This window comes from Miscanthus floridulus, chromosome 9, assembly GCF_019320115.1.
Source record: "Miscanthus floridulus cultivar M001 chromosome 9, ASM1932011v1, whole genome shotgun sequence".
NCBI lineage: Eukaryota > Viridiplantae > Streptophyta > Magnoliopsida > Poales > Poaceae > Miscanthus > Miscanthus floridulus.
The window spans coordinates 69,954,379-69,978,003 of NC_089588.1; the positions used below are offsets into that span (position 1 = coordinate 69,954,379).

A 23,625-nucleotide genomic window follows, 5' to 3' on the forward strand; every position below is an offset into this window, starting at 1 on the left:
GTCTTTTTAGTTTTGGAAGAAAAAAAATCCTGTTAAGTGTGATGATATATATATATATGATGTACAAGTGTATAGCCACTCGGAGTTATCGAATCCGCCCACACGCAACAGATTAAACCCATATCGCACTCGTAAGGTCTACAAAGGAGCATCCATGGCGGAGGCGGCCACGAAGAGCAGCACCAGCGCCACGCACATCATCCTCGTCCACGGCGTTTGCCACGACGGTTGGTGTTGGTACAAGGTGGTGGCAAGGCTGTTGTCCTTGTCTCCGGGCGGGCGTTCCTATCATATCGTGGCGCCGGACCTCGCCGCGTCGGGCGTCGACGGCGGACGACTGCGTGACATACCGATGTTCCGGGACTACACCGGCCCACTGCTAGACGCGCTACGTTGGCTTCCCGATGGGGAGAAGGCTGTCCCCGTGGGGCACAGCCTGGGCGGCCTGAGCATCGTGCTCGCCGCGGAGGAGTTCCCCAGCAAGGTCGCTGCCACGGTGTTCCTGTGCGCCTACATGCCGGACTGCATGTCGCCGCCATCGCACGTGCTCCAACAGGTAAATGCATTTGTGGTGCATTCTACTCCAAGTTGATGAAATCTACAATAGTTATCTTTTTTTAAGAATCTATATAGAACTTCATCTAAGAGCATCTCTAATAGTTTCCAAATAATTAATTAGTAAATCAATACGTTTTTCAAGTAGCTAAAAAAAGTTAAAAACATATTAGTTAGGCTCGTTTAACTTTTCAAAATCTCAGCTCTAAAATATATAAGACAAATTTATATCAGGACTATTTATAAATCACCTTAGCACTTTTTATATTTTGTTTGTATATTGTGCATTTACATTGTCAACTCTGTCATACTCATCATTCTTCTCCACGTCCTTCCACCACTAGATTGGCCTATCGATATGTGTACATATATTTCCACACAATTGGATCAATTTTCCCAAGTATGGAACGATTGGGAGTTGTTGGAGAGCAATTTTTTAAATCTTGCTAAAAAATGGGTTCTGAAAACTCTTGGAGATGCTCTAATACAAATGATTTTCTTTCCATCATTAATTCTATTAATTGCCTGTTAGGATAAAGGTTTATGGAAAAACAAACTGAAAAGGAATAAACATTAAAAAATTATCACAAGATTAATTATAACATGACTTTCTTTGTGTACGTAGGAAGAAAAAATAGTACCAATAATGCAAACCATGATGAAAGGTTTCTCTGCCCATCCCAGTCAAAACCCCCAAGTACTACACATCTATAAAACTATCAATGAGTCATTATCTAGTACTAGCAAATATGCCCGTAGATTGCAACGGGAGGAAAAAACTATTAAACATTGGCAAACAACGATGAAAATGTTATATATTTGTTTAGTTATGTTTTATCAACTTTTTTATAAAATTTTAGAACTAATATATATGATAACCAGGGCGTTCATAAAAGTTAATATTTACACTAATTTTATTTTTCTGAGTCTTGGAGATGCTCTAATACAAATGATTTTCTTTCGGTCATTAATTCTATTAATTGCTTGTTAGGATAAAGGTTTATGGAAAAACAAACTGAAAAGGAATAAACATTAAAAAATTATCACTAGATTAATTATAACAAGACTTTCTTTGTGTACGTAGGAAGAAAAAATAGTACCAATAATGCAAACCATGATGAAAGGTTTCTCTGCCCATCCTAGTCAAAACGTGGCCTAGTTAGAACCCAAGTACTACGCATCTATAAAACTGTCAATGAGTCATTATCTAGTATCGTCTTTGCCAGCTTTCTATTCTCCCATCTCCCTCCACTTTTCTCTTCTATCCCATATGTTTAATAAGACATGAAATCGGATATCAGTGATCCTGCATTTTATCTCATATTTATTCTCGGATCTCAGACCACATCAGATATTGGTATCTATCTCGTATACATATCAGAAATCTGTTTCATATTCGGACTCATATATAGTACGTATATTAAACATTTTGATTTAGATACAGGCTATCCATGAAGGATTTTGACTCTTTCAGAAAGAACGGATATGGAGAAATACCCGTTCAGCTTTCATCCCTACACTTAATCCAAGTTGAGGCAACCCTAAACATAACGGGTAACGCTGGGTTACTGTCGATGTTTTACCACCGATAGCCTGCCACGGGGGTACCCGGGGCAGTATGTTCGGGCTCCGGCGTATGCTGAACTCGATGGTTAACGCAAGAGACAGTCGATTTATCCTGGTTCAGGCCCTCGATCGTGGATCGAGTAATAACCCTACGTCCAGCCGACGTTAGCCTCTACGTTGGATTGATTATGAAGTGTTGTGTTGTACAATTGTCGTCCTCCTCCTCCAGGAGCCCTGCCCTCCTTTATATAGTCAGGAGGCCAGAGTCCTAGTCGGTTTACAATGAGAGTTCCTAGTAGGATTACTTAATAGTACTACTACTAAGATTACATGGGAAGAATCCTAGTTAGACTAGATCTTCTTTCTCCCTTGTGGGGTATCCTGTGGGCCCCGCATCGACAAGCCCCCGAGCACTTCATGGTTGAGCTCTGAAAGTCTCATTTTGCTCCTTCAGGTCTTGTTGAGTAAGAACAAACGTCATCCGAGTGCTTTCTGGAGTGAAACCTTGTAGCGCTTCTTGGGATCTTCGAGTGGTGAGTGCTTTTTGAAGAAAAAGTACATCTATCTGGTTGTAGCCCCCGAGCATCTTGCTATTTGGAACAAGAAGCTGGAGGATCTTGTCTTGAAGTTGCTCTGATTGTTCGTTGAAGTTTTGTCAAAAAGAACTCGAATATGGCTCATTCCGGGTTCTTTTTGTCGTAATGTCTTGAAGTGGTCTGCGTTGAGGAAGTCTTTTGGTGACGTGCGCTTTTTCGAAGAAAAAGGGCACTCACTGAGTGTAGCCCCCGAGCCTCTTGCTATTTGGAACAAAAAGTTGGAGGGTCTTGAATCTTTTATGTTGTTTGAAAGCTTGTGTTCTGAAGTAGTCCCCTAGACTTGGATTATGTCATCGTCCGAGTAGTTTTGCGTCATGCAGCCTCCGAGCTTATGTCCAGGTTCTTTTTTGGTGGGTGCAATTTTTCGCAAAAATTGCACTTACTGAGTGTAGCCCCCGAGCCTCTTGCTTTTGCTAGCAAAAGTTGGAGGGTCCATATTCTTGTCTTCAAAAAATTCTGGGGCTATGTATCCCGCAGCCCCGAGCTTTCTCCGAGTTTTTCTCTTTAGAAAAGAAGTCGGATGAAGAGTCTTGATGTGTTGTCGTCGTTGTAGTCTTGAGTTTCTTGTCTTCTTGGTCCTTTGTCTTTGGTTCCGAGCCGCCGGGAGTAGTTGAAATGAAGGCTGAGCTCCCTAGCTTAGTGTTGATTAAGCTATGATGCTGGCCGAGCCCCCGAGCGTATATCCGTGTTGTTTTGTTTAGGAAGAACTCGGATGCGAGGTCTTGGCGTATTCTTTGATAGTCTGCTGTTGTCAGATGTAGTTGTATGGTGGTGGTTGAGTTTAAATGTTGTTTGTTGACGGGTTGTACCGTAGTGGTATATCCTTCCGAATATGCTTGTCCTTGGTCACTGTTCCTTCACGCCTGAGTCCTTTTTCATTGAGTTCTATCTTTTCACTGTTTCCTTTGTCAGGTCTTTACCTTTGGTGCTCCCGGTTCATGTGCACCGCTCTTTTGGTCTATAAATACCCTCCTGTGGTGCTTGTTTTTGAATCATTGTGCATTCTATTGCGTGGCCTGAAGTCTTTGTAGTCATGGATATGGTAGTTTGTGAAGTTGAGTAGCCCCCGGGCATATTTTGTAGTTCCTGTGTGTCTTGTCGTAGCTGGAGGAAGTCTTGTGATAGGGATTAGAGGTAGGCTAATCCCGCGACAGCATTGTGCCAGGATGTACGTGGCGGTAGTTGGAGGAAGTCTTGTGATGTGGGCTTCGTTCCTTCATCTGACAGTTCTGGGTTGATCCTCGTCGCCTGTCTTGAGACTGTCCGGTGCAGATCAACACCATATCCAGCATCACATCGGTCTTGGGTAGATAGATGCCCGCCGGCCTTCTCTGCTCCATGTTGTCCTGCCATGCTGTTGATTTCCGCCTTGGATGCACTGCGTCCGTCCTTTGAAGAAAATAGTGTATCTGATGGCGGTTTGTCCTTCCGAGTAGCAATTTGGGACACGTAGTCGTTCCAGAGCCTAGCCGTGTCCGTGTTCCTCTTTGCTACTTTGCTTTTCGTGGTACCGAGTTCGTTGGGTCTTGTAAGATTTGTAATCTTCTATTTTTGAAGTCGCTTGTAATGGAACGAATCTTGTCTTCTGAGTTGTCCCTTACTTTTCTGCTGTGATCCCTGTCGTTCATGAGATTACCGAGTTCTATCTTAAATAACCGGTGTGGGGGTATGTCGTTCGGCGCCTACTGCTACACGACTATGTCGTTCGGGCTCAAAAACGCTGGAGCTACCTACCAGCGCGCTATACAGGCCTGCCTCAACGACGAGATAAAAGACGGCCTCGTCGAGGCTTATGTTGACGATGTAGTTGTCAAAACCAAGGAAGCACGTACCCTTGTTGACAATCTAGAACGCACCTTTGCAGCCCTCAATACGTTCCAATGGAAATTAAACCCAAAGAAGTGTATCTTTGGCGTTCCTTCTGGCATACTGCTCGGCAACGTCGTCAGTTACGATGGCATACGCCCTAACCCGGAGAAAGTCAAAGCTGTCTTAGACATGAAGCCCCCAAAAAAGGTGAAAGATGTCCAGAAGCTTACCGGATGCATGGCCGCTCTAAGCCGTTTCATATCAAGGTTAGGAGAAAAAGGGCTACCGTTCTTCAAACTACTCAAAGCATCCGAGAAGTTTGAGTGGTCGGAGGAAGCAGACGCTGCTTTCACGCAGCTAAAAGAATACCTCACATCACCCCCGTACTTACTGCTCCCAGAGAAGACGAAACTCTCCTACTTTACATTGCGGCAACCGATCGGGTGGTTTCCACTACAATGGTGGTCGAGCGCGACGAGCAGGGCCACGCCTACAAGGTACAGCGGCCAATTTATTTCATTAGTGAGGTACTCAATGAATCCAAGACCAGGTACCCACAGATTCAGAAACTGCTCTACGCCATACTGATAACATCCCGAAAGTTGAGACATTACTTCGACGGATATCGTGTGGTGGTCATGACCGAGTATCCTTTGGGGGACATCATTCGCAATAAGGATGCGAACGGACGCATCGTCAAATGGGCAATGGAGCTATGCCCCTTTTCATTGGAATTTGCAAGCCGTACTACAATCAAGTCTCAGGCACTCGTCGATTTCATCGTCGAGTGGACAGACTTAAGCACGCCTGCCTCTCCGGGATCCGACGAATATTGGACGATGTACTTCGACGGTTCTCTCAACATTGACGGTGCGGGAGCAGGAGTTCTCTTCGTGTCACCATCCAAGGAGCAGCTCCAGTACGTCCTCAGGATTTATTTCCCAGCATCTAATAACGCCGCCGAGTATGAAGCATGCCTGCATGGTTTACGCATTGCGGTTGAGCTTGGTGTTAAACGTCTCTATGTCTACGGAGACTCGGCTCTGGTCATCAACCAACTCAATAAGGACTGGGACACAACCAGCGAAAAGATGGACGCATACTGCAAATCAATAAGAAAGCTGGAAGGCAGGTTCTATGGCATCGAGTACATACATGTGGTCCGGGACAAGAACCAGGCAGCGGATGCGTTGTCAAAGTTAGGATCATCCCGAGCCAAAATCCCACATGGCGTATTCGTCCAAGACCTGCTCACGCCTTCCATCGAAAACGAAGATTCTACGGTCGACAAAGCTCTAGACCAGCAACTAGTGGCTACGGTTCTGGCAACAAGCACAACCGAGCCGCTTCCGACCACTCATAAGCCAGACTGGAGGACACCTTTCATCAAGTACTTAACAGATGGTAGCGGTTATACTGATCGAACAGAAAACGAGCGACTGATGCGTCGCAGTAAGTAGTATCTACTCATCGATGGCAAGTTATGGCGCAAAAACGCAAAGGAGGAAATCTTGATGAAGTGTATAACCCAGGAGGAAGGTGAGCATCTCCTGGACCAAATCCACTCTGGCTCCTGCGGCAACCACGCGGCCTCAAGAACACTGGTCGGTAAGGCTTTCCGAGCAGGGTTCTATTGGCCGTCAGCAGTAGCCGACGCAGAGAAGTTAGTCCGCCGCTGTGAGGGTTGTCAGTTCTTCGCCAAGAGAACCCATGTACCAGCACATGAGATCCAGACGATTCTAGCCTCTTGGCGGTTCGCGTGCTAGGGACTAGACATGATCGGGCCTTTCAAACCGGCTCATGGAAAATTTACATGCGTCTTCGTGCTAATTGACAAATTTTCTAAGTGGATAGAATACATGCCTCTAGTATAGGCATCCTCAGAGAAGGCTGTCACGTTCCTCGACCAGGTCATCCACCGTTTCGGCGTACCCAACAGCATCATTACTGATCTGGGTACTCAGTTCACCGGGAACGCTTTTTGGGACTTCTGCGATGAAAGGAGCATAGTAGTAAAATACGTCTCGGTGGCGCACCCTAGGGCTAATGGACAAGTCGAGCGGGCAAATGGCATGATCTTGGACGCACTAAAGAAGAGGATGTACAGAGAAAACGACAAAGCTCCAGGAAGATGGCTCAAGGAGTTACCAGCCATGGTCTGGGGCCTCCGAACTCAGCCCAGTCGTAACACCGGCGTCTCACCATACTTTATGGTTTACGGCGCTGAGGTAGTCCTCCCACCAGATATAGCTTTTAGATCAGCACGGGTAGAGAACTTCGACGAGGGCAAGGTCAATGAAGTACGGGAGCTAGAAGTCAACAGCGCAGAGGAGACAAGGCTCGATTCTTGTGTACGCACGGCCAAATACCTTGCTGTTTTGCGCAGGTACTACAACAAGAACGTTAAAGAGCGTTTCTTCGTGGTCGGGGACTTAGTCCTGAAGTGGAAGACGAACCAGGCTGGTGTCCACAAACTCGCAACCCCATGGGAGGGACCCTTCATGATCAAGGAAGTCACACGTCCAACGTCTTACAGGTTAGCTCACCTGGACGGCACGGACGTACCAAACTCGTGGCACATCGACAAGCTTAGACGTTTCTATGCTTAACTACTGAGATATGTACTCTACTTGTATTTTCGATTTACTTTAATAAAGCAATTATGATTTCTCCGACCATTCTAATGTGTCACTCCGAATTTTATGGTTATTGTAACTTAGCCAGTACTAAGGATGGCAACGGGTATATACCCGTCGGGTATCGCCGGAACGTTCTCTTCCCCGCTACGGAGAATTCATCCCGTCCCCATCCCCATTAACTGTCTCGGGTATAGATTCTTGCCCATCCCCGTACCCGTCGGGTATCGGTCGGGTAACAGATACCCGACGGGTACTGCATACCCGATAAACAAGGACACTTGGGGTCGCAGTTTTGTAATCGGAGACGTTTCTTCTTCACCCGGGTATAAGTGTCGGAGTCTCGGAGATGCCGAGGAGAAGGAGCGAGGTTGCGAGGAGGACGAGCAAAGGTGGCAGAGAGACTGAACTGAGGAAGCGATGGGCACGAGCGCTCATGAGATAGGCATGCTTGTGCTGCTGGCGGAGATGGTGAGGAAAAATTGAACGAGGGTTCCTAAAACACACAAATTATATATATGACTGTTCAGATTTGGAGCAAAATATCTATGTTGAGCTTCTTTGGGCCTAATACTCGCATGCCAGCTCAAATAGTCGGGTTCCCCAACGGGTAACGGGGACGGGTAAACAGGGAACGTTCCCGTACCCGCTATACCCGTCGGGTATGGATTCTTGCCCATTTAGATCCCCACGGGTAAAGATATGATCCCATCCCCATCCCCTAATGGATCAAATACCCGTCGGGTATCGGGTATCGGGTCCCCGTTGCCATCCTTAGCCAGTACAAGCCGACCACCACTCCTTCTACGGTTTTCGGAGCCGGCCCTGTCTCCGGTTCCTCCCAACACGTGCACGGGATCCACTCTCTACGTTGCGGGTGATCGGCAGGTCCTCCCTGGTTTGACTTGTCCATGTCCATGTGTGCACAGGTCATAGTACCTCACACTCCGACCACATGCCAAACTAGGGCCGCACAAACTCTTCAGGATGATGTGTCGAGCAAAATGGTACAACTAAACAGAACGTTAACACGTTCCCACTTAGTTACACCAACAAAAAATTTCAAGCTTAAATATGTTTTGTATAAAGCAAACAAGCTTATAATGATATACAGTTACGTTATTACAAGCTTGCCTAAAGAGGCTCCAGTTTACAATAACACAACTATGTCCTCCTTCTACAGCTCTAAGCCTATTACATTGGCTGGTCGGGGCGCATGGCATTTACTGCTCGCTGCCTCTGATACCCTACTCGAGTCTCGGGGACTCTTGCGGTAGTCGAGCTGAAGGGGATGGCCCCGCCGGTGCCTGGCTGGTCGAGACCGCAGGCTTCGTCGGTTGGCTTGCAGCTGATGGCATTTCCAGCTGGCTTGTCGATGGCATACCCTGTACAGGTGCTGTCCCACCTCCACACAGGTTAATATCACCAATTATCTTTGACGACAAGTCCAGTTGGGCCGTCCGAAGCTCTTCTGCCTTGTCTGGGTCTATCTCCTTCGGGTACCCAGCCTCCAGGCGTTTGAGATCGATCAGGGGGTAATGAGCACGCACCATGCTTAGCACATGGGCACCCGTGTACTCACCCGCCTCCTTCACAAACTCTTGGAACCATCCCCATGCTTGTTTGCATCTCTCGACCAGTCTGAGCTGGGGCGTCCTTCGCTCTTCCTCTGTGAGCGCCGGGTCGATAAGGTCGAGGACGGGCACAATGCCAGTTGCCATTTCTTGGCACCGCTTGTTCCACGTGTCTCGCTCCTCGGTGGCCTTGAGGCATCGTGCTTTCCAGTCGTCACGCTCCTTGATCATGGCCTCTAGGTGCCTCTTGGCATTGACTTTCAAAACTGAACGCAGTACAAGACATCAAATGTGATGACACGATAAGGCAAGGTGGGTGACAGAGTGAGAAAGGTGGTCTGGAATGCTTACTTTTCAGGTCATCCTTCATTTTGGCAGTATGGTCTTGGAGTTCAGACTGGCTGCGTGCCAGTTTCTTGTTGTCCTCCTTCAGGCGACCACATTCTGCGGTCACACGGCTATTTTCCCCCTGGAGGCGGGTCACTTCAGCTTCTAAACCTGCATTACAGCTGTTACTGCCAAGAACACAATAACACAAGTCTTGCACTTGCTATGATAAGGTGAAAACTTACTTGTTTTCTCCAGCTCTTTGTTATTGAGCTGGCCGACCAGGTTTTGATTTTGTGCTTCTCGCTTTGTCCTCTCCTGGTCGGCGGCTTCAAGTTGGCGCCGCAAGCGTTCCACTTCGGACGCCAGTTCCTTATTGGTTGCCGTGATTCCTTCAATCTGGTCGAAGCACCTTTTTCGGTATTTTGCGGTTTTCATCAAGTCCTGCATACAGACAAGCTAAGTCAGACAGTTCGACCACATAACAGGGTCAATGATTCAAGCCAAACATACCTGGACTTCTGTCACCAGACGCTTGGCTGCCCGTTCGACTCTTAGGGTCTCTTCGACCTCTGGGATTTCCTCGTGCATAACCCATTCATCGTTCCGATAGCGCGACACATATACATGTTATCGCCTATCTTGGGGGTGGCCCAGGACCTCTTCTACTTCTTCTTCTTCAACCTCCTATTCGGGAGGCGGTGCTGGTCTGGAGTCTGTAGACTCCACGACCACCAGGGCTTTTCCACGAGCCGTCGCATCGGCAAGAACGCTCTAGGCCACTTCTGGCTGCTGCTCCTCGACTAGATCCGGTTCCCTTGGCGCCATGTTATCCGCCTCAGCAAGGTTCGTGCTCGGAGCACTTGTACCCTGCTCGGTTGTCTTCTCAACCAGCCGCTCGGGGACTGGCATCTGGTCGTCTGCCTACTGAGGTCCAGGCAGAGTTCCTACTACGGGCTCCTCCACGGCTGGCTGCTGGGCAGTTTGTCCCACCGTTATTGACGACGTTGCGCCGCACCCGGCTAGCTGGTCGGGGCTCTCGGTGGATGCCGATCTAATGCATCAGAGACAAATTCAGAAGATAATAGTATCCAATGCCAATTGCAAGCTTACATCAAAAATATAAATACTTACAGCTTTGACTTGCGGAATGATGTGGCGAAGGAACGTCTCCTCGACCGCCCCTGCTCTGCTTGCTCGGCAGTTTCCATCGGGGCCCTTTCCACCTCCGGTATAGGCGTCGGGGTATGATGCTTGACGTTTCCTTTGTTTGTCCTCTGTGTTGCAGTGGTCGGTGATGTGACCACTGCTGGCCCAGAGGAGCCATCCTGCTCCGTCGGTCTCATTTGCCTTCTCCTCTTTCGAGGGACAAGCCGGCAGATGTCCGCGTCCTCTGCTTCGTCGTCCGACAGGGGGAAGATGGCTTAGCGTCGTTTGCTGGCAGCCGGACGCTTGCCAGCGGCTCTGGTTGATGCGTCCTCTACAGTCTCGAGTACCGCCCAGTGGACATCGTCGGTCCTGGCGCTGGTCTGGGTGGCTGGGCCGGTAGCTTGCGGCCACTCTACACCGGGGGGAGGCGACACGAACACTGCTGCCCGGTCACGACCATTATACTGAGACACAAAATGGGGACAAACAGTTATTTTCTTGCCACAGCATGACTCTACAGTTGAAAGGTGGCATCATTTACCTTTGGGGGAGGTCGAGCCAGCTTGAAGGCATGCTCGATGGTGTTCAGCCCGACATAATTGGGATCGGCCAGGTTGAACAGCTCTCCAATCCTAGCCTTGATTTCCATCTTGTCAAGCGGCTCCTTCCTGGTCCTCGTTGGATCAGCGCCTCCTTGGTACTCGAAGCCAGGATGAATCCTCTTCTGGCAGGGCTGGATTCTTTGGCTGATGAAGTTGCCGACCACGCTTGGGCCATCGAGCCTTCCCCATGGGATCATCCCGAGCAGTTCGGCGATCTGCTCCAAGTTCTCGGGCTTCTCCGACCAGCTATTCTTCTTCTCTGGAATCAGCCCCACGTCGCACAGGGTGATGGTGTTTGGCTCTTCACGGATGTAGAACCACTTCTTGTACCACTCATCCAGTGAGGTGTTCCAGGGGCAGTGCAAGTATTGAGCCTTCATGCCGTCGTGCAGGTTCAGGTAGACGCCTCCGGCGATCTTCGAGCCACCGCTCCCTTTCTTCCGAAGACAGAACAGGTGGCGAAAGAGGTCGAAATGGGGCTGGAAGCCACCATAAGCCTCGCAGAGATGGATGAAGGTGGAGACAAGAAGAATCGAGTTGGGATGCAGATTGCAAATCCCAATCTCGTAATACAAACAGAGACCCTGAAGGAAGGGGTGCACTAGAATCCCAAAACCCCGCTTGAAGAAATCTTCGAAAACCATAATCTCACCTGGTTGTGGATCGGGGAAGCTTTCTCCTTCTGGCGCACGCCATCCAGCGAGTGCCTTGTTGTGGAGCACCCCCATGGCGACGAGGTCTTCGATGGTCTGTTCATTGCTCCATGACTTCCACCACTCCTTCGCCATGACTCCGCCTTTCTTCTGGGCGTCTCTCTTCGCCATTAGTCTATCCTTTCTAAGGGGGTAGATGCGGTGGCGAAGGGGTTGGCGGTGATTATCGGAGGAATAGGGTTTCGGCAAGAGGGAGATGAAGGATGTGGTGGCGAATGACAATGGGGAACGGTGTCAGTAACTTACCAGATCTACATTATAAATAACAAAGAGTTCCATCGTTTCGTCCGCCCGAGTTTCTTGGGAGACGTGCGCATGCGCAGCGGACGGTTGTTCACACCACCTCGAGATCTACGCCAATAAATGCACCCCTTTGTTTACCGTGTACGTGCCTCTTCGATGATAAAGTGAGAGGGCCCACACTGACGCACCTCCATACAGGTGCCAAGCGACAGTTTGCCAGAAAGAGTAAGAGGGCAGAACGTCGTGCTATACCTGTTTGCTTTTTGACCAGACGTGTCAGATTGGGCTTGGCAGAATAAGGCGACAAATAAATACACCAAATAATAGTACAAGCGGCGCACGCGATCGTGGACTGCTCAGACCACTACTATGCTCGGGGACTGCTCCGACCACGGTGACTTTTTACGACCACTGCTGTGCTCGGGGACTATCCCGACCACTACTCGGAGTTTTGCTTTCCTCGACAACATGTGATTTGTGCTCACATACAGTTGAGAGACATTTCTTTAGACCTTGCTACAAGGCTCATACTTCGCCTTCCAGCAAGCTCGGGGACTACGTCGGTACGATGCACCTGCCGGTGCATCTTGTTTGGCCTGTACGGCAATCGGATTATTAACTTCAGTGGAATTTCTTTTTAGACCCTGGCACCATGTGCCTACGTCACCTACTACCAGGCTCGGGGACTAAGTGGGCACAATTCACCTTGCGGTGAATGTGTTTGTTTTTCGACCCCTACGCTTCTGATGTTCAAGGACACTATGCTTCAAGACCACTTACATTTCTTTTCAGAAATACAAGTGGGCACACTTCTCAGAACAAGAAATCTTTTTCTTTTTTCTTAAGAGCACCATACATTCTTTGGACAACCTACTTCTCCGGTGATGACGGTGGTCGGAGGCATCAAGGGCTCAAGCCTCACTTGTCGGAGAAGGGTAAAATGGCGTGTCGCAGCATAATATATGATGCTCGGGGACTAGCTGTGGGGGTATTAACCCCTACACCCTTACGGCTAAGTTTGGGCTGGCCCGGATCGATGGGTTCGGACCACCCGAAAGACGACGTGCGGCCCAGTTAACCTGATCGGAGTCCCGCACAAGGAATCAAGATGGATTTGGTGACCAAGCAGGATCTTGGTCGGTTAGAATAGGAATCCTTATCCGGCCACATATGGCAATTGTAACTGACTAGGATTAGTTTCCAGATCTGTAACCCTGCCCCCCGGACTATATAAGGCGGGCAGGGGACCCCTATAAAAAACATCTCTCATTGACATACAGCAATACAAATCAGACGCAGGACGTAGGTATTACGCCTTCTTGGCGGCCGAACCTAGATAAAACCTCGTGCCTGTCTTGCATCACCGTCTTGTTTGGGGCTTGCGCATCTGTCTACCGATAATCTACTACCTTGGGCATACCCCTAGGTAGACTACCGACCATATTTCGTCGACAACCGGGTTCTTTTGTTCCTTGCGAGGTGGCCCTTTCTTTCTTCTTAGTTGACGGGTTGTTCTTGTAGTGATCTGATCACCCTTCCGTGGTGCTGGACAGATACGTCTGAAATCTGCCCATTGGTTTGTACCGTTGTGTGGATTTGTGCCCTCCGTCGTTTTAGCTGCGTCGGTAAATGGACCGTTGCGTTCTCACACGGTGCTTTAACGGGCCTTGTGGGCCGTTTTTATCACTGAAAAATCTATTTAAAGACCTTTTATCTTCCTTTCCTTTGCTGTCCAGCTCTTGCCTTTAAACCCTAGCTTTCAGAAATCCGCCGCCGTCATCGTCGCCGTCGCCCGAGCACCACCATCCTAGCTTCATCTTCCCCAGTGCCTTTTTGCTTCCGCTAGTTCATGGGAAAGAAGAAAACTGCGAGCAAGTCCTAGGCGACCTTCGTGGATGAGGAGTCATCCCTTTCTTTGATCGAGAACCAAGAGTTCGTGGCCATGAGGGCTACTCAGAAGGTTTGGCCAACTCCAACAACAAGCGAAGATCAGCTGCGCGAGCTCGTCAGTGACGGCTTGATTCAAAGCAAAGTCATCGCTGAATGGAGAGTTCCGGGCGAGCATCGGGTTCTTGCTCCGGGTCCTGGTGAGATTGTCCTCTTCATTTCCTTTGTCCGCGCCGGACTTTGCCTTCCTGCTTCCGCCTTCCTTCATCAGTTTCTTGGTTATTTTGGGGTTAGTCTGAACCATCTAACCCCTAATGCCGTTCTCCATCTTTTCGTTTTCGTTCATCTCTGTGAAGCTTTCCTTGGAATCCCTCCTTCTCTATCTCTTTTTCGCTTTTTCTTTCGTCTGAAACCTCAACCCCACCGTGAAGAAACCAGCGTTCTTGGCGGTTGCGGGATTCAGTTTCGCCAGGGTCTTAAGATTAAGTTTTTTGACTATGACCTGGTCGATTCTGTAAAAGATTGGCATGCCGAGTGGTTTTACGCTGCCAATTTGATCCCTTCCCTTGTCGTCCACTCTGGATCTAGTCCTATGGTGAATGACCGATGGGACAAGAAACTTGAGTCACCTGCTGAGATTCAAGTGATCCAGCCACTCCTTGATAGGATTAGTATGCTGAAACAGCAGGGTTTGACCGGCTTCGGTATTGTTTCAAGCTTTCTTCATCGCCGAGTTCAGCCTTTGAAAGAGCGGGAGCACCTTGGCTTCGAGTATTCTGGGGCCGAGGATCCTTCACGCATGGTCCCAGCTCTTGAGCTGACCGGTGAGGAGGTACTCGAGCGTCTCCAGAAGATGCTAAAAGGAGTGAGCGTTATTCCTCCTGCTGTCTCCGAGTTCTCTACCAACAACCCGCCCCCAGCTGTGAGTTGTCTATCTCTTTGTTTGGGTACTTTATGTACTCTTGCTGCATCCATTTTTGCTTAGCTTTTCCTTGTCTTGCTTATTTTATCCCTTTTTCGTAGGAGCTTGGGCGGAACTTTGTTGACCCGACCCCTCTTGATGTTCTCCCTGCCATGGCGGAGACTGGGGATAAACTTGCTGGAGCTCCCGTAATTAGTAAGTTCCCAACCTCCACAGCGCTTCCTGGAGTTTCTTCCGGATTTGTTGATGTATATGAAGAATATGTTCCTCGTTTAGTCCCTCGCGGTCCTCGTAGTGTCTCGAAGAGGGGGCGAATGGATGGGTCTTCATCTGGCCTGCCTGTCTCCAAGAAGCCTCGCAAACCAAGTACTCCCTCAGGTACTCCAGTTGTTGCTAGCATGCTCTTAGGTGAGCACATTTAATACTCTTTGTTCCTTTGTTTTCTTGTTTCTCTCTTGAGTCGAGTACTTTTTATCCTTTTTTCAGCAGGTGCTCTGGTTTCCTTGGCTGATGGGGAGGAGGATGACGAAGTACCCCTCATCATGCAGCGGTGAGTTGTTTTTCATATTCCTATTGCATTGAATTTCTCTTCTTTGTCTTGACTTTTAGTCTTGAACTTTTTGAAGTAATCGAACGTCGCGTATGAGTTCTTCCGAGGCTCCCGCGCCGACTTCTTCTGAAATTCCGGTGTCGAGTTCTCTGGTAGCTTTGGCACCGAGCTCTACCACTCCTCCAGTGCAGAGTTCTTCCTCGGCTCCAGCCCCGACTTCTTCCGTGGCTCCGTTATCTGCTATCCCGCTCCCGTCGCCGGGTGGCGGGGATGTTTTCGCCGTCGTGGTTCCCGCTGCGAGGCCTTCTTTTGGCTTCGCGAAGAAGAAAGTGTTTGGGTGAGTAAATTCTGGTTTCATCCTTTTGCTTCTGTCTTCCTTCTTCTGGTTCTCATCGGTGATCTCTTTTATCATTTTTCAGTCTTTCGTCTTCTCTCGTTTCTTCATCGACTTCTTCTTAGCCTTCCGCCGTGCCATTGAGTTCCGAGCCTCAGGACTCGCAACATACTGTTGGTGAAGTTGCTGCGGGGGCTTCGGAGCTACCTGGCGAAGTTGCGGACTTGGCTGCCCCGGAGGTGACTGTGGCTGTCGTGTCGGGTCCTTCTGAGGGATTGGCTTCGGCTTCTAGGGAGGTTGCTTTGGTCGTTTCTTCCTCGCCCCAGCCGGCTTCTCCTTCCCCTTCTCTTGCTTCCGGCGGTCCCTCTTTTACCGATGACGTGGCGCAACAGTTCGATGCCACCCATCGGCTATCGGAGCTGACCGCAGCCTGGGGGAGCTTGTCGACCCTCGCGACTTCTTTTGGTGAAAAACTCCAGGTAAGTTTTACTGCTACTCCTCCTTTGTATGCTCATTTTTCTTCTATCCTTACGCCTTGTTTTTCTTTGTCTCTTTTTGCTTAGTCTTTCTCTCATGATCATTCTGGCTTCTTTTTCTCATCTGAAAATGAGAGAAAGTTGTCTTCTGAGGTGAACGCTCTGAAAGCCGATCTTGACCTCCTCCGGGCTGAGTTGGAGACAGAGCGTCAAATGCACCAAAAGGAGGAGAAGACCCTTCGTGCCCGGGTAGTGGAGACGGAGAAGCAGAGGGATGCCGCGGTGGAGTCTGCGAAGAATGAATGCAAAGGTGCCGCGGGTTCTGCTTGTTTCTTCTTGTATTTTGACTTCTTTTTTCGCTGACTTGTTTTTCGGTGCCTTGTCTAGTTCTCCGAGTTGAAAAGCAGAAGCTCTCGGAGAGTATCGATGAAATGAAGGCTCTTGTCCGCTCTAGTCATAACAAGGCTGAGGAGGTAATTACTCATGCTGAGGAAGAACTCGCCCTTGCTAAGCTAATTAGGCGTGGAGCTGACCGAGATCTTGTGCAGGCCCAAAAAACTATTGAAGGCTTGTCTGGGAAGCTGGCAACGGCTATTGAAAATTGGAACATTTTGTGGAAATCTTTTTGTTCAATAGCTGATGTTCTCCGGACTCCAGTGGATGACGGGCAATCTTGGGCTCAGTTCATTCCTCGGATTCCGACTCGTTTCCAAGAGTTCGTGAAGAAGTGTGCTCAAGTATGTACCAAGAATGTGCTGGCCCAGGTCCGGGTCCTTGCTCCAGAGGCGCCTCTGTCCAAGATAGCAGAGGAAGCTGATAGCCAAGAATACCTTGATGCCGTCGAGAGGATGGAGCCTAAGGTCGAAGGTTTAGCCGGTAGGATTGTAGACAGTCTTAATATTGATATTTCCCTTCCTGATGGCAGTGCCTGATTTGATTGACCAGCCTCTTGTAATATTACACTCCTCTTCAAATGAAGATTATTTATTTTTGTTGATGTATTCTTTGCCCGGGTGTGGTTGGAGTTACTCGACTTGCTGAGTACTTTGTCCTGTTTTCGTCTCTGCCTTGTAAACAACTCTGTGCGTTATCCTGACGAAATCCTTTGATTTGTCGAGTACTTTTCTTTTCTTCCTCTTTTGTGATCCGTCGAGTGCTTTGACCGCGCTACGACTTGTTAGATGTAGATCTTTGTGTTGATAACCTTTCGTCTGCGCCATGTAAAACGACTCGGCATAGAATGTTGCCTTGACAAACTTCGGCATCCGAGTACTTTCGTGAGTGGCGCTTGTGCTTTTTTGAGGAAAAAGTACTCCTATCTGGATGTAGCCTCCGAGCCTCTTGCTTTTCGGAACGAAGAGCTGGAGGGTCTTTTGAAGCTTAATTTCGGTCGACTAGTTTTAGGTGTTAGCTTTTTAGCTACCCTCATCGGTGGGCTCAAGCGTCTTTTTAGCTATTTTGCTCTCGGCCGGGATGCTCAGGCATGTTTTCAGCCATTTTGCTTTTTGTTTCGGGTGTTAGCTTTTGGCTACCCTCATCGGCGGGCTCAAGCGTCTTTTCAGCTATTTTGCTCTCGGCCGGGATGCTCAGGCATGTTTTTAGCCATTTTGCTTTTTGTTTCGGGTGTTAGCTTTTAGCTACCCTCATCGGCAGGCTCAAGCGTCTTTTCAGCTATTTTGCTCTCGGCCAGGATGCTCAGGCATGTTTTCAGCTATTTTGCTTTTTGTTTCGGGTGTTAGCTTTTAGCTACCCTCATTGGCGGGCTCAAGCGTCTTTTCAGCTATTTTGCTCTCGGCTGGAATGCTCAGGCATGTTTTCAGCCATTTTGCTTTTTGTTTCGGGTGAAAACAACTCGTTGAAAGTCATGACAAGATATGCTGTGGATGAATATCATCTTTATTGATCATGAATATAAACTAATACATATGTTGTCGAGGAATATTGTCCTTTGTCGATTGTGAACGTTGGTCCCTTGTGGCTTGCATATCTGTTTTTTCTTGAGTTGTTTTTACGTGTAGAATCTTCTTAGCTGGCTGATGTGCCATGTATTGTTGACTTCTCTTCCATCTTCGGTTATTAACTTGTATGTGCCTGGTCCAGTGACTTTTGTGACAATGAACGGACCTTCTCATGGACTGAGTAGCTTATGTCGTCCGTCGGTTTTTTGTATCCTTCTTAGCACTAAGTCTCCGACTTGTAATGATCGAGGATGGGTACTCTTGTTGTAGTGTCGTCTTAAACCTTGTAGGTATCTGGCTGATACAAGTCACCACTTAGACTAAGCACGCTCTGGCCACGCGGGATGGGATATTGATCATTGAGTAAAGTGCACCAGCGATCCTTAAACTTATGCTGATGTGTTATCCTGGTTTCTAAAGTTACAAAACAATCATTTAAACCCTCAAACTCTGTTCGGGTGTTAAAATAGTCCAAACAGGTCCAGATCTATTCTAGGAGCTGCCATGGCGCACTAACATGTGAGGCCCACTTGTCATATCCATCTTCCTCCTCCCTCCCCCCTCTCTCTCACCCCTGACCTCCCTCGTGCCCAGCCATGCTGCCGGCCGCGCCCACCCCTGGGTGCGCGCCCGAGATCGATGCACAGAAGCGCCGGAACGGCCCATTGTACAGGCTCAAGCCAGCCCCCCTTCTCCCTCTCGACTGGTGACGGCTGCCGGTACACCAATGGATCGCCCCTGGCTGCGGGCGACCGATATCGCTGCTTGGACGACGTCAGGGACGAGAGCTGCTGCTGATGGTGGAGCCGGTCGACGGCGGCGGCGGCCCGAGCTCGTAGACATCATTCTTGGGTGCGAGGAGGTGAGCAAGCGGACGGTCGCGCCGAGCCAGCCGTGCGCGGGCTGCCGCGCCAGCCCCGGCGAGTGCGCACGGGAGCTGCCGCAGTGCCACGCCACCGCCGGCGAGGGCGTGCGTGGGGGCTGCTGCGCCGGGCCAGCCGAGTTGCCACCGGCCTCGCGTGTGGGTGGGAGGTGGTGCCAGCTCGCGGCGGAGAGCAGCATGTCGACGTCTGCGAACGGACCTGCACATAGGCACCATAGCCACGTGAGAATAGAGGAAGAAGATGATATGACATGTGGGGCCCATATGTCAGTGTGCCACATCAGCATCTAATTACGGATCTAGACCCATTTGGACTATCTAGACACCTAAACAGAGTTTGAAGGCGTAAACGATCGTTTTATAATTTTAGGGACCGAAATAACACACCAACGCAAGTTTAGGGACCGCGTTGATCATTTAGCCGAGACCAAGGTGAGCTTTGATTGCTTCTGGGCCACTATAGCCAGGCCACGACTCTGATTTGAGGAGCCAGTGGAGGCTAGCCGAAATTTGGTTCCCGACCGGCACGGTAGAACTAGTAAACTTGCCAATTTCATTCCGACGATGATTCCTGTTTTATCTTTGGAATGGTAGTTTTCGATACCGATACATTCCATATGTCTGTTTCAAGTTTTTATTATTTTATAATATTTAGCTTTTTAGCGTATATAAGCGTTTCCAATAATATGAGAAATCGCACGAGTGAATACTAACTTCAAGAAAGATCTTAGGCCGGCATGCTTGTATCCATCGGGCTTTTGCCTAGCTAGTCAACATAAGGGGACATAGTGACCACTCCATTCAACTCGATTTAAGACCACATATCACAGATTCCAACAAGACAATGCCAACTTGTGAGTTATAACCCTAAGCTAAGGCACTGCAAAGGCAAACTCCTTCCTCTTGTGTTCTAGTCTTGTACTGTAGATGATAGCAGAATCCAGAGAGGCAAATACGAGAAGAGAGAGGAAGAGTAGTTGTGGTTAAGGAGAGAAGCATGCATTGCTATTGATGGTCATGCGAGATCAACACGGTGAAGCACAAGCAACAAGACTCTGTAGCTCCTTCCTTGAGACATTGATGAGCCTAGTTAGTAGTGACTTTCTAATGAAAGTACGTGTAGGTAAGTTAAAGCTAACTAGAGTTGTGTTCACTTCTAAAGTTTCCTATCTTCCACTTAATATTCGTACATCTCAAACACCAAGTCCTATGAAATTCTTGTGTTTCCTTATCTCAATATTTTCATACCATGGTTTTTATAAATTCCTATATGTTTCTTTCTTTCTTTCCATTGTTGTTCTTTCTCTATTCCAAACAGGGTCAAAAGCTTCACAAATACTTGGGAAAACAGTGGTGTGAATCAAAGTCATATTTATGTTAGGAGATGGATCAAAAGTATTAGGAGATAGATCAAAAGAGTTAGTCTTGGCAACAAAAATAGTATTAATCCCTTGTTTGGATCCAAAGTACATTTGGAGTTTAGAACAAATACCATTGTTTCACAAAATATATCTTTGTAGGTTCTTTTCGAAAAACTGGGTATTGGTAATAAAACTGCAATATTTTTTAAGATTTAGAAACTCCACTCCAGAGTCTAAATCTCTTTTCTCAAAACCATAGTTTCTTCTGTTTCTAAAACTATAGTTTCTTGGTACCTCTCATTGATATCACAATTTGTGACAACCACCAAACAACTTCTAATTCCTCTTTTGCTTGCAGCATGCCGAGCGGTTCCATGTGTCCCAGCTTGATAACGAGATGAAACCCCAAGATGCAGATGATAAACTTCCAGCGTCCTTCATGTTCGGCCCACAGTTCACGGAACAGAATGTGTACCAACTCTCCTCCAAAGAGGTACATTACAGATATGCAGAGTTTTGGTTTATACGTACATATGTTGTAAAAAAAAAGTGTTTAGTTTATGCCATCATAGACTTAGTTTATTGTACTTGACATTTAGAAATGATGCCATCTGTATTCGGTGTACTCATATATTGAGAAAAACAACAAAAATTGCAATCAATAATTATGATTTATAAATATATATAGTACTACTACAGAACCTAGTTACAAAGACAGGTTGGACTAATTTGCAGAGGCGTGGTGCCCAACCGCCTCTATATATATAGCAATACATATGTAAATGTAAACGTACAATATAGCAATATGCAAATGGAAAGGTAGAGGGGCGGGCAAGTAGACACGTGTGTTATTCGTATTTATATAGGTATAACAAATGCTCAAGATCTCTGTTTCTACAAATCGATTTAAAACCAAAACAGGTGTCCTCACTCCCATTGTAGATTTGGCCAATGTGGCCACTATTCGGATTCACCGTGGTAGCCTCCACCTACAGAGAGAATGCCAGAAGGTGTGAAGATGGAGTGAAATTTTTGTATTTTGGTCCCTTTTGAAAACATTTTTTACAAAAAGACCTATGCCAAAACGTTTGCTGAAAATAGATAATTTTTAGGCGTCTTAGAACATGACGTCAAGGTATGAGGGTCGGCGTCGACTGACACGACGCCGAGGTCTTGCCACGTCACGGACGACCCCGGTCGACAGCGACACGGTGGCGCATGGGGCCCACTACGTCGGCGTCATGTCAGCCAACGCCACAGACCTAAATTCGGCGCTATGGGGAGTCACGCCGAGCTATTGCCACCATCCGGCGCGCGGCCCAACGGCCCAACAACGCTTCGTGACCCAATAGCTCGACGTGCGATCAGATGACGCCGAGACGCTAACCTCGGCGCGGCCCGACTCAACGCCGAGGTTCGATCAGAACCCCACCCCACACATCACGATTCATGAGATCAGAGAAGGATGCATGCAGCTCGATCAGTTTCATTCCACTAGTGATGGAGACATGGCATGTTCGTCTGCGGGTGCCGGGAGACAATTCAGAGCGGCAGAGACGATGCTACCGGAGGTAGTGCATGCCCGCTGCCTAGCCTATTGCGGGATTGCGGCAAGCCGAGGTAACGTCTCGGCGTCATAGGTCATGGCGCCGACCTCTAAATTTAACCTAACACCCTAGTTTTACCGTGAGATGGATATATAAAATTTACCATAAGATGGGCAACTTAGAAGGTTAAATTTAGTGGTCGGCGCCATGACCTATGTCTCCATCACTAGTAGAATGAAACTGATCGAGCTGCATGCATGCTTCTCTGATCTCATGAATCGTGATGCGTGGGGTGGGGTTCTGACCGAACCTCGGCGTTGAGTCGGGCCGCGCCGAGGTTAGCGTCTCGGCGTCATCTGATCGCACGCTGAGCTATTGGGCCACGAAGCGTTGTTGGGCCGCCTGGACCGCGCGCCGGATGGTGGCAATAGCTCGGCGTGACTCCCCACAACGCCGAATTTAGGCCTGTGGCGTTGGCTGACACGACGCCGACGTAGTGGGCCCCATGCGCCACCGTGTCGCCGTCGACCGGGGTCGTCCGTGACGTGGCAAGACCTCGGCGTCGTGTCAGTCGACGCCGACCCTCATACCTTGGCATCATGTTCTAAGACGCCTAAAAATGGTCTATTTTCAGCAAACGTTTTGGCATAGGTCTTTTTGTAAAAAATGTTTTCAAAAGGGACCAAAATACAAAAATTTCACTGAAGATGGAGATGATCGAGGTGGCAGAGCTTTGGTAGAGGCGCAGCGGTGGAGATCTGCTTGATCACTACAAATCGCGGTGGTAGAGATCTACCAGATCGGGGATAGTAGAAAGGCCAACCTTGTCAGAAATTAGAGGCCCATGTCCCACAGTGGTCGAGTCCACAGCGACGACACCCGATCCTCGGCCACTACCCATGCATCGAGGCCATGGAAGCAACGCCCACTCCCTCGATTGCCTGCACGTTGGCGCTAGAGGTGGCAGGCGTGAATCTAGTGGCGATGGGCATACCAGCGGCCGTCATGACACTCACATGTGGTCGTGGATTAGTGTTGGTGAGAAACAATGCAGAGAGAAGAGAGGAGATGGTTTCGGGGCAGCTACTGGACTTAGGAGACTAGAAAGGAGGCTAGGCTCCGACAAGTGGAGATCAATAGGATGAGGCGGCAACAGCGCTCGGAGGGAGAGGTGGGGGCGGCGCTAAATCTATAGAAGATAGAAGGTTTGTGCTCGAGGAAGTGGGAGGGTGTTTCGCGTCTAAGGCAAGGGGTTGAGAAATGAGGCTTGAGAGATATTGTTAGGGTTTGTGTTAATGGGTCTGAACGTCTTTTACGAGACGATCTCACCACTACAAGAAGCATTTTGATGGTGGACAACTTGTATTTACAGAGGCGGCAGGCTAACTGCCTCTATCAAAATAGTCTACCCATCTCAAATAATTCTAGCAAACCATAAAAGGTGCTTTCTAGGATTTAAACTTATGATTTATAGCTTATGTATACCACTGAGTTACACACGGACTTGTAACTGGTATAGGATGTTGTTTTTTTTATATTAACATTTTGTAACATTGTACTGAATATTTTGACTACCAAATGATTTTCAATAAAAAATGTTTTAACTATAGAGTTTTAGATCTTATTGAGCACTACAACTTCAGTATAGGGCATGTCTCCATCCGAGATCGTTTAAAAAGAACCAACATTTACAAATCACCATATTAGAACTTAAAATGAATGTTTGAGACTCTAAATGATTTCAAAATAAACTTGTCAACTATAAAGTTATATATCATGTGGAACACTACAAATTTGGTATTGGCCATGTCAACATTTTAAATTGTTTGTAACTTTTAAATTTTAAATTTCAAAATTTAAGAATTACAAACATATAATCGGGACTCTTAAGCGTTTTCAAATCACATACTTGTCAACTACAAATTGTCAATCACATT

At 48.1% G+C, this 23,625-nt stretch overlaps 2 protein-coding genes across 2 annotated transcripts; one reads left to right on the forward strand and one right to left on the reverse strand.

Annotated features, from left to right (window-relative positions):
* Window positions 1-154: 154 nt before the first annotated feature.
* On the forward strand, window positions 155-20,746 carry LOC136480058 (putative inactive methylesterase 20). The gene is made up of 3 exons (XM_066477727.1): window positions 155-556; window positions 20,500-20,634; window positions 20,741-20,746. Exons 1-3 carry the CDS (start codon window positions 155-157, stop codon window positions 20,744-20,746), a joined length of 543 nt encoding a protein of 180 aa, XP_066333824.1.
* LOC136483869 (uncharacterized) lies at window positions 638-10,861 on the reverse strand. The gene is made up of 5 exons (XM_066481016.1): window positions 10,754-10,861; window positions 9,309-9,507; window positions 9,088-9,234; window positions 8,971-9,002; window positions 638-703 (listed from the first exon to the last, which is right to left on the reverse strand). The coding sequence occupies exons 1-5, from the start codon at window positions 10,859-10,861 to the stop codon at window positions 638-640; spliced, it is 552 nt and encodes a 183-aa protein (XP_066337113.1).
* Window positions 20,747-23,625: the final 2,879 nt, after the last annotated feature.

Coding starts and splice junctions, on each gene's coding strand:
- LOC136480058 (XM_066477727.1), top strand. CDS start 155: ATGGCGGAGGCGGCCACGAAGAGCAGCACCAGCGCCACGCACATCATC. Junction 557..20,499: donor CATCGCACGTGCTCCAACAG/GTAAATGCATTT, acceptor TTTTGCTTGCAG/CATGCCGAGCGGTTCCATGT.
- LOC136483869 (XM_066481016.1), bottom strand. CDS start 10,861: ATGGAAATCAAGGCTAGGATTGGAGAGCTGTTCAACCTGGCCGATCCC. Junction 9,508..10,753: donor TGGCTCGACCTCCCCCAAAG/GTAAATGATGCC, acceptor GTCTGTATGCAG/GACTTGATGAAAACCGCAAA. Junction 9,003..9,087: donor AATGAAGGATGACCTGAAAA/GTAAGCATTCCA, acceptor TACTGCGTTCAG/TTTTGAAAGTCAATGCCAAG.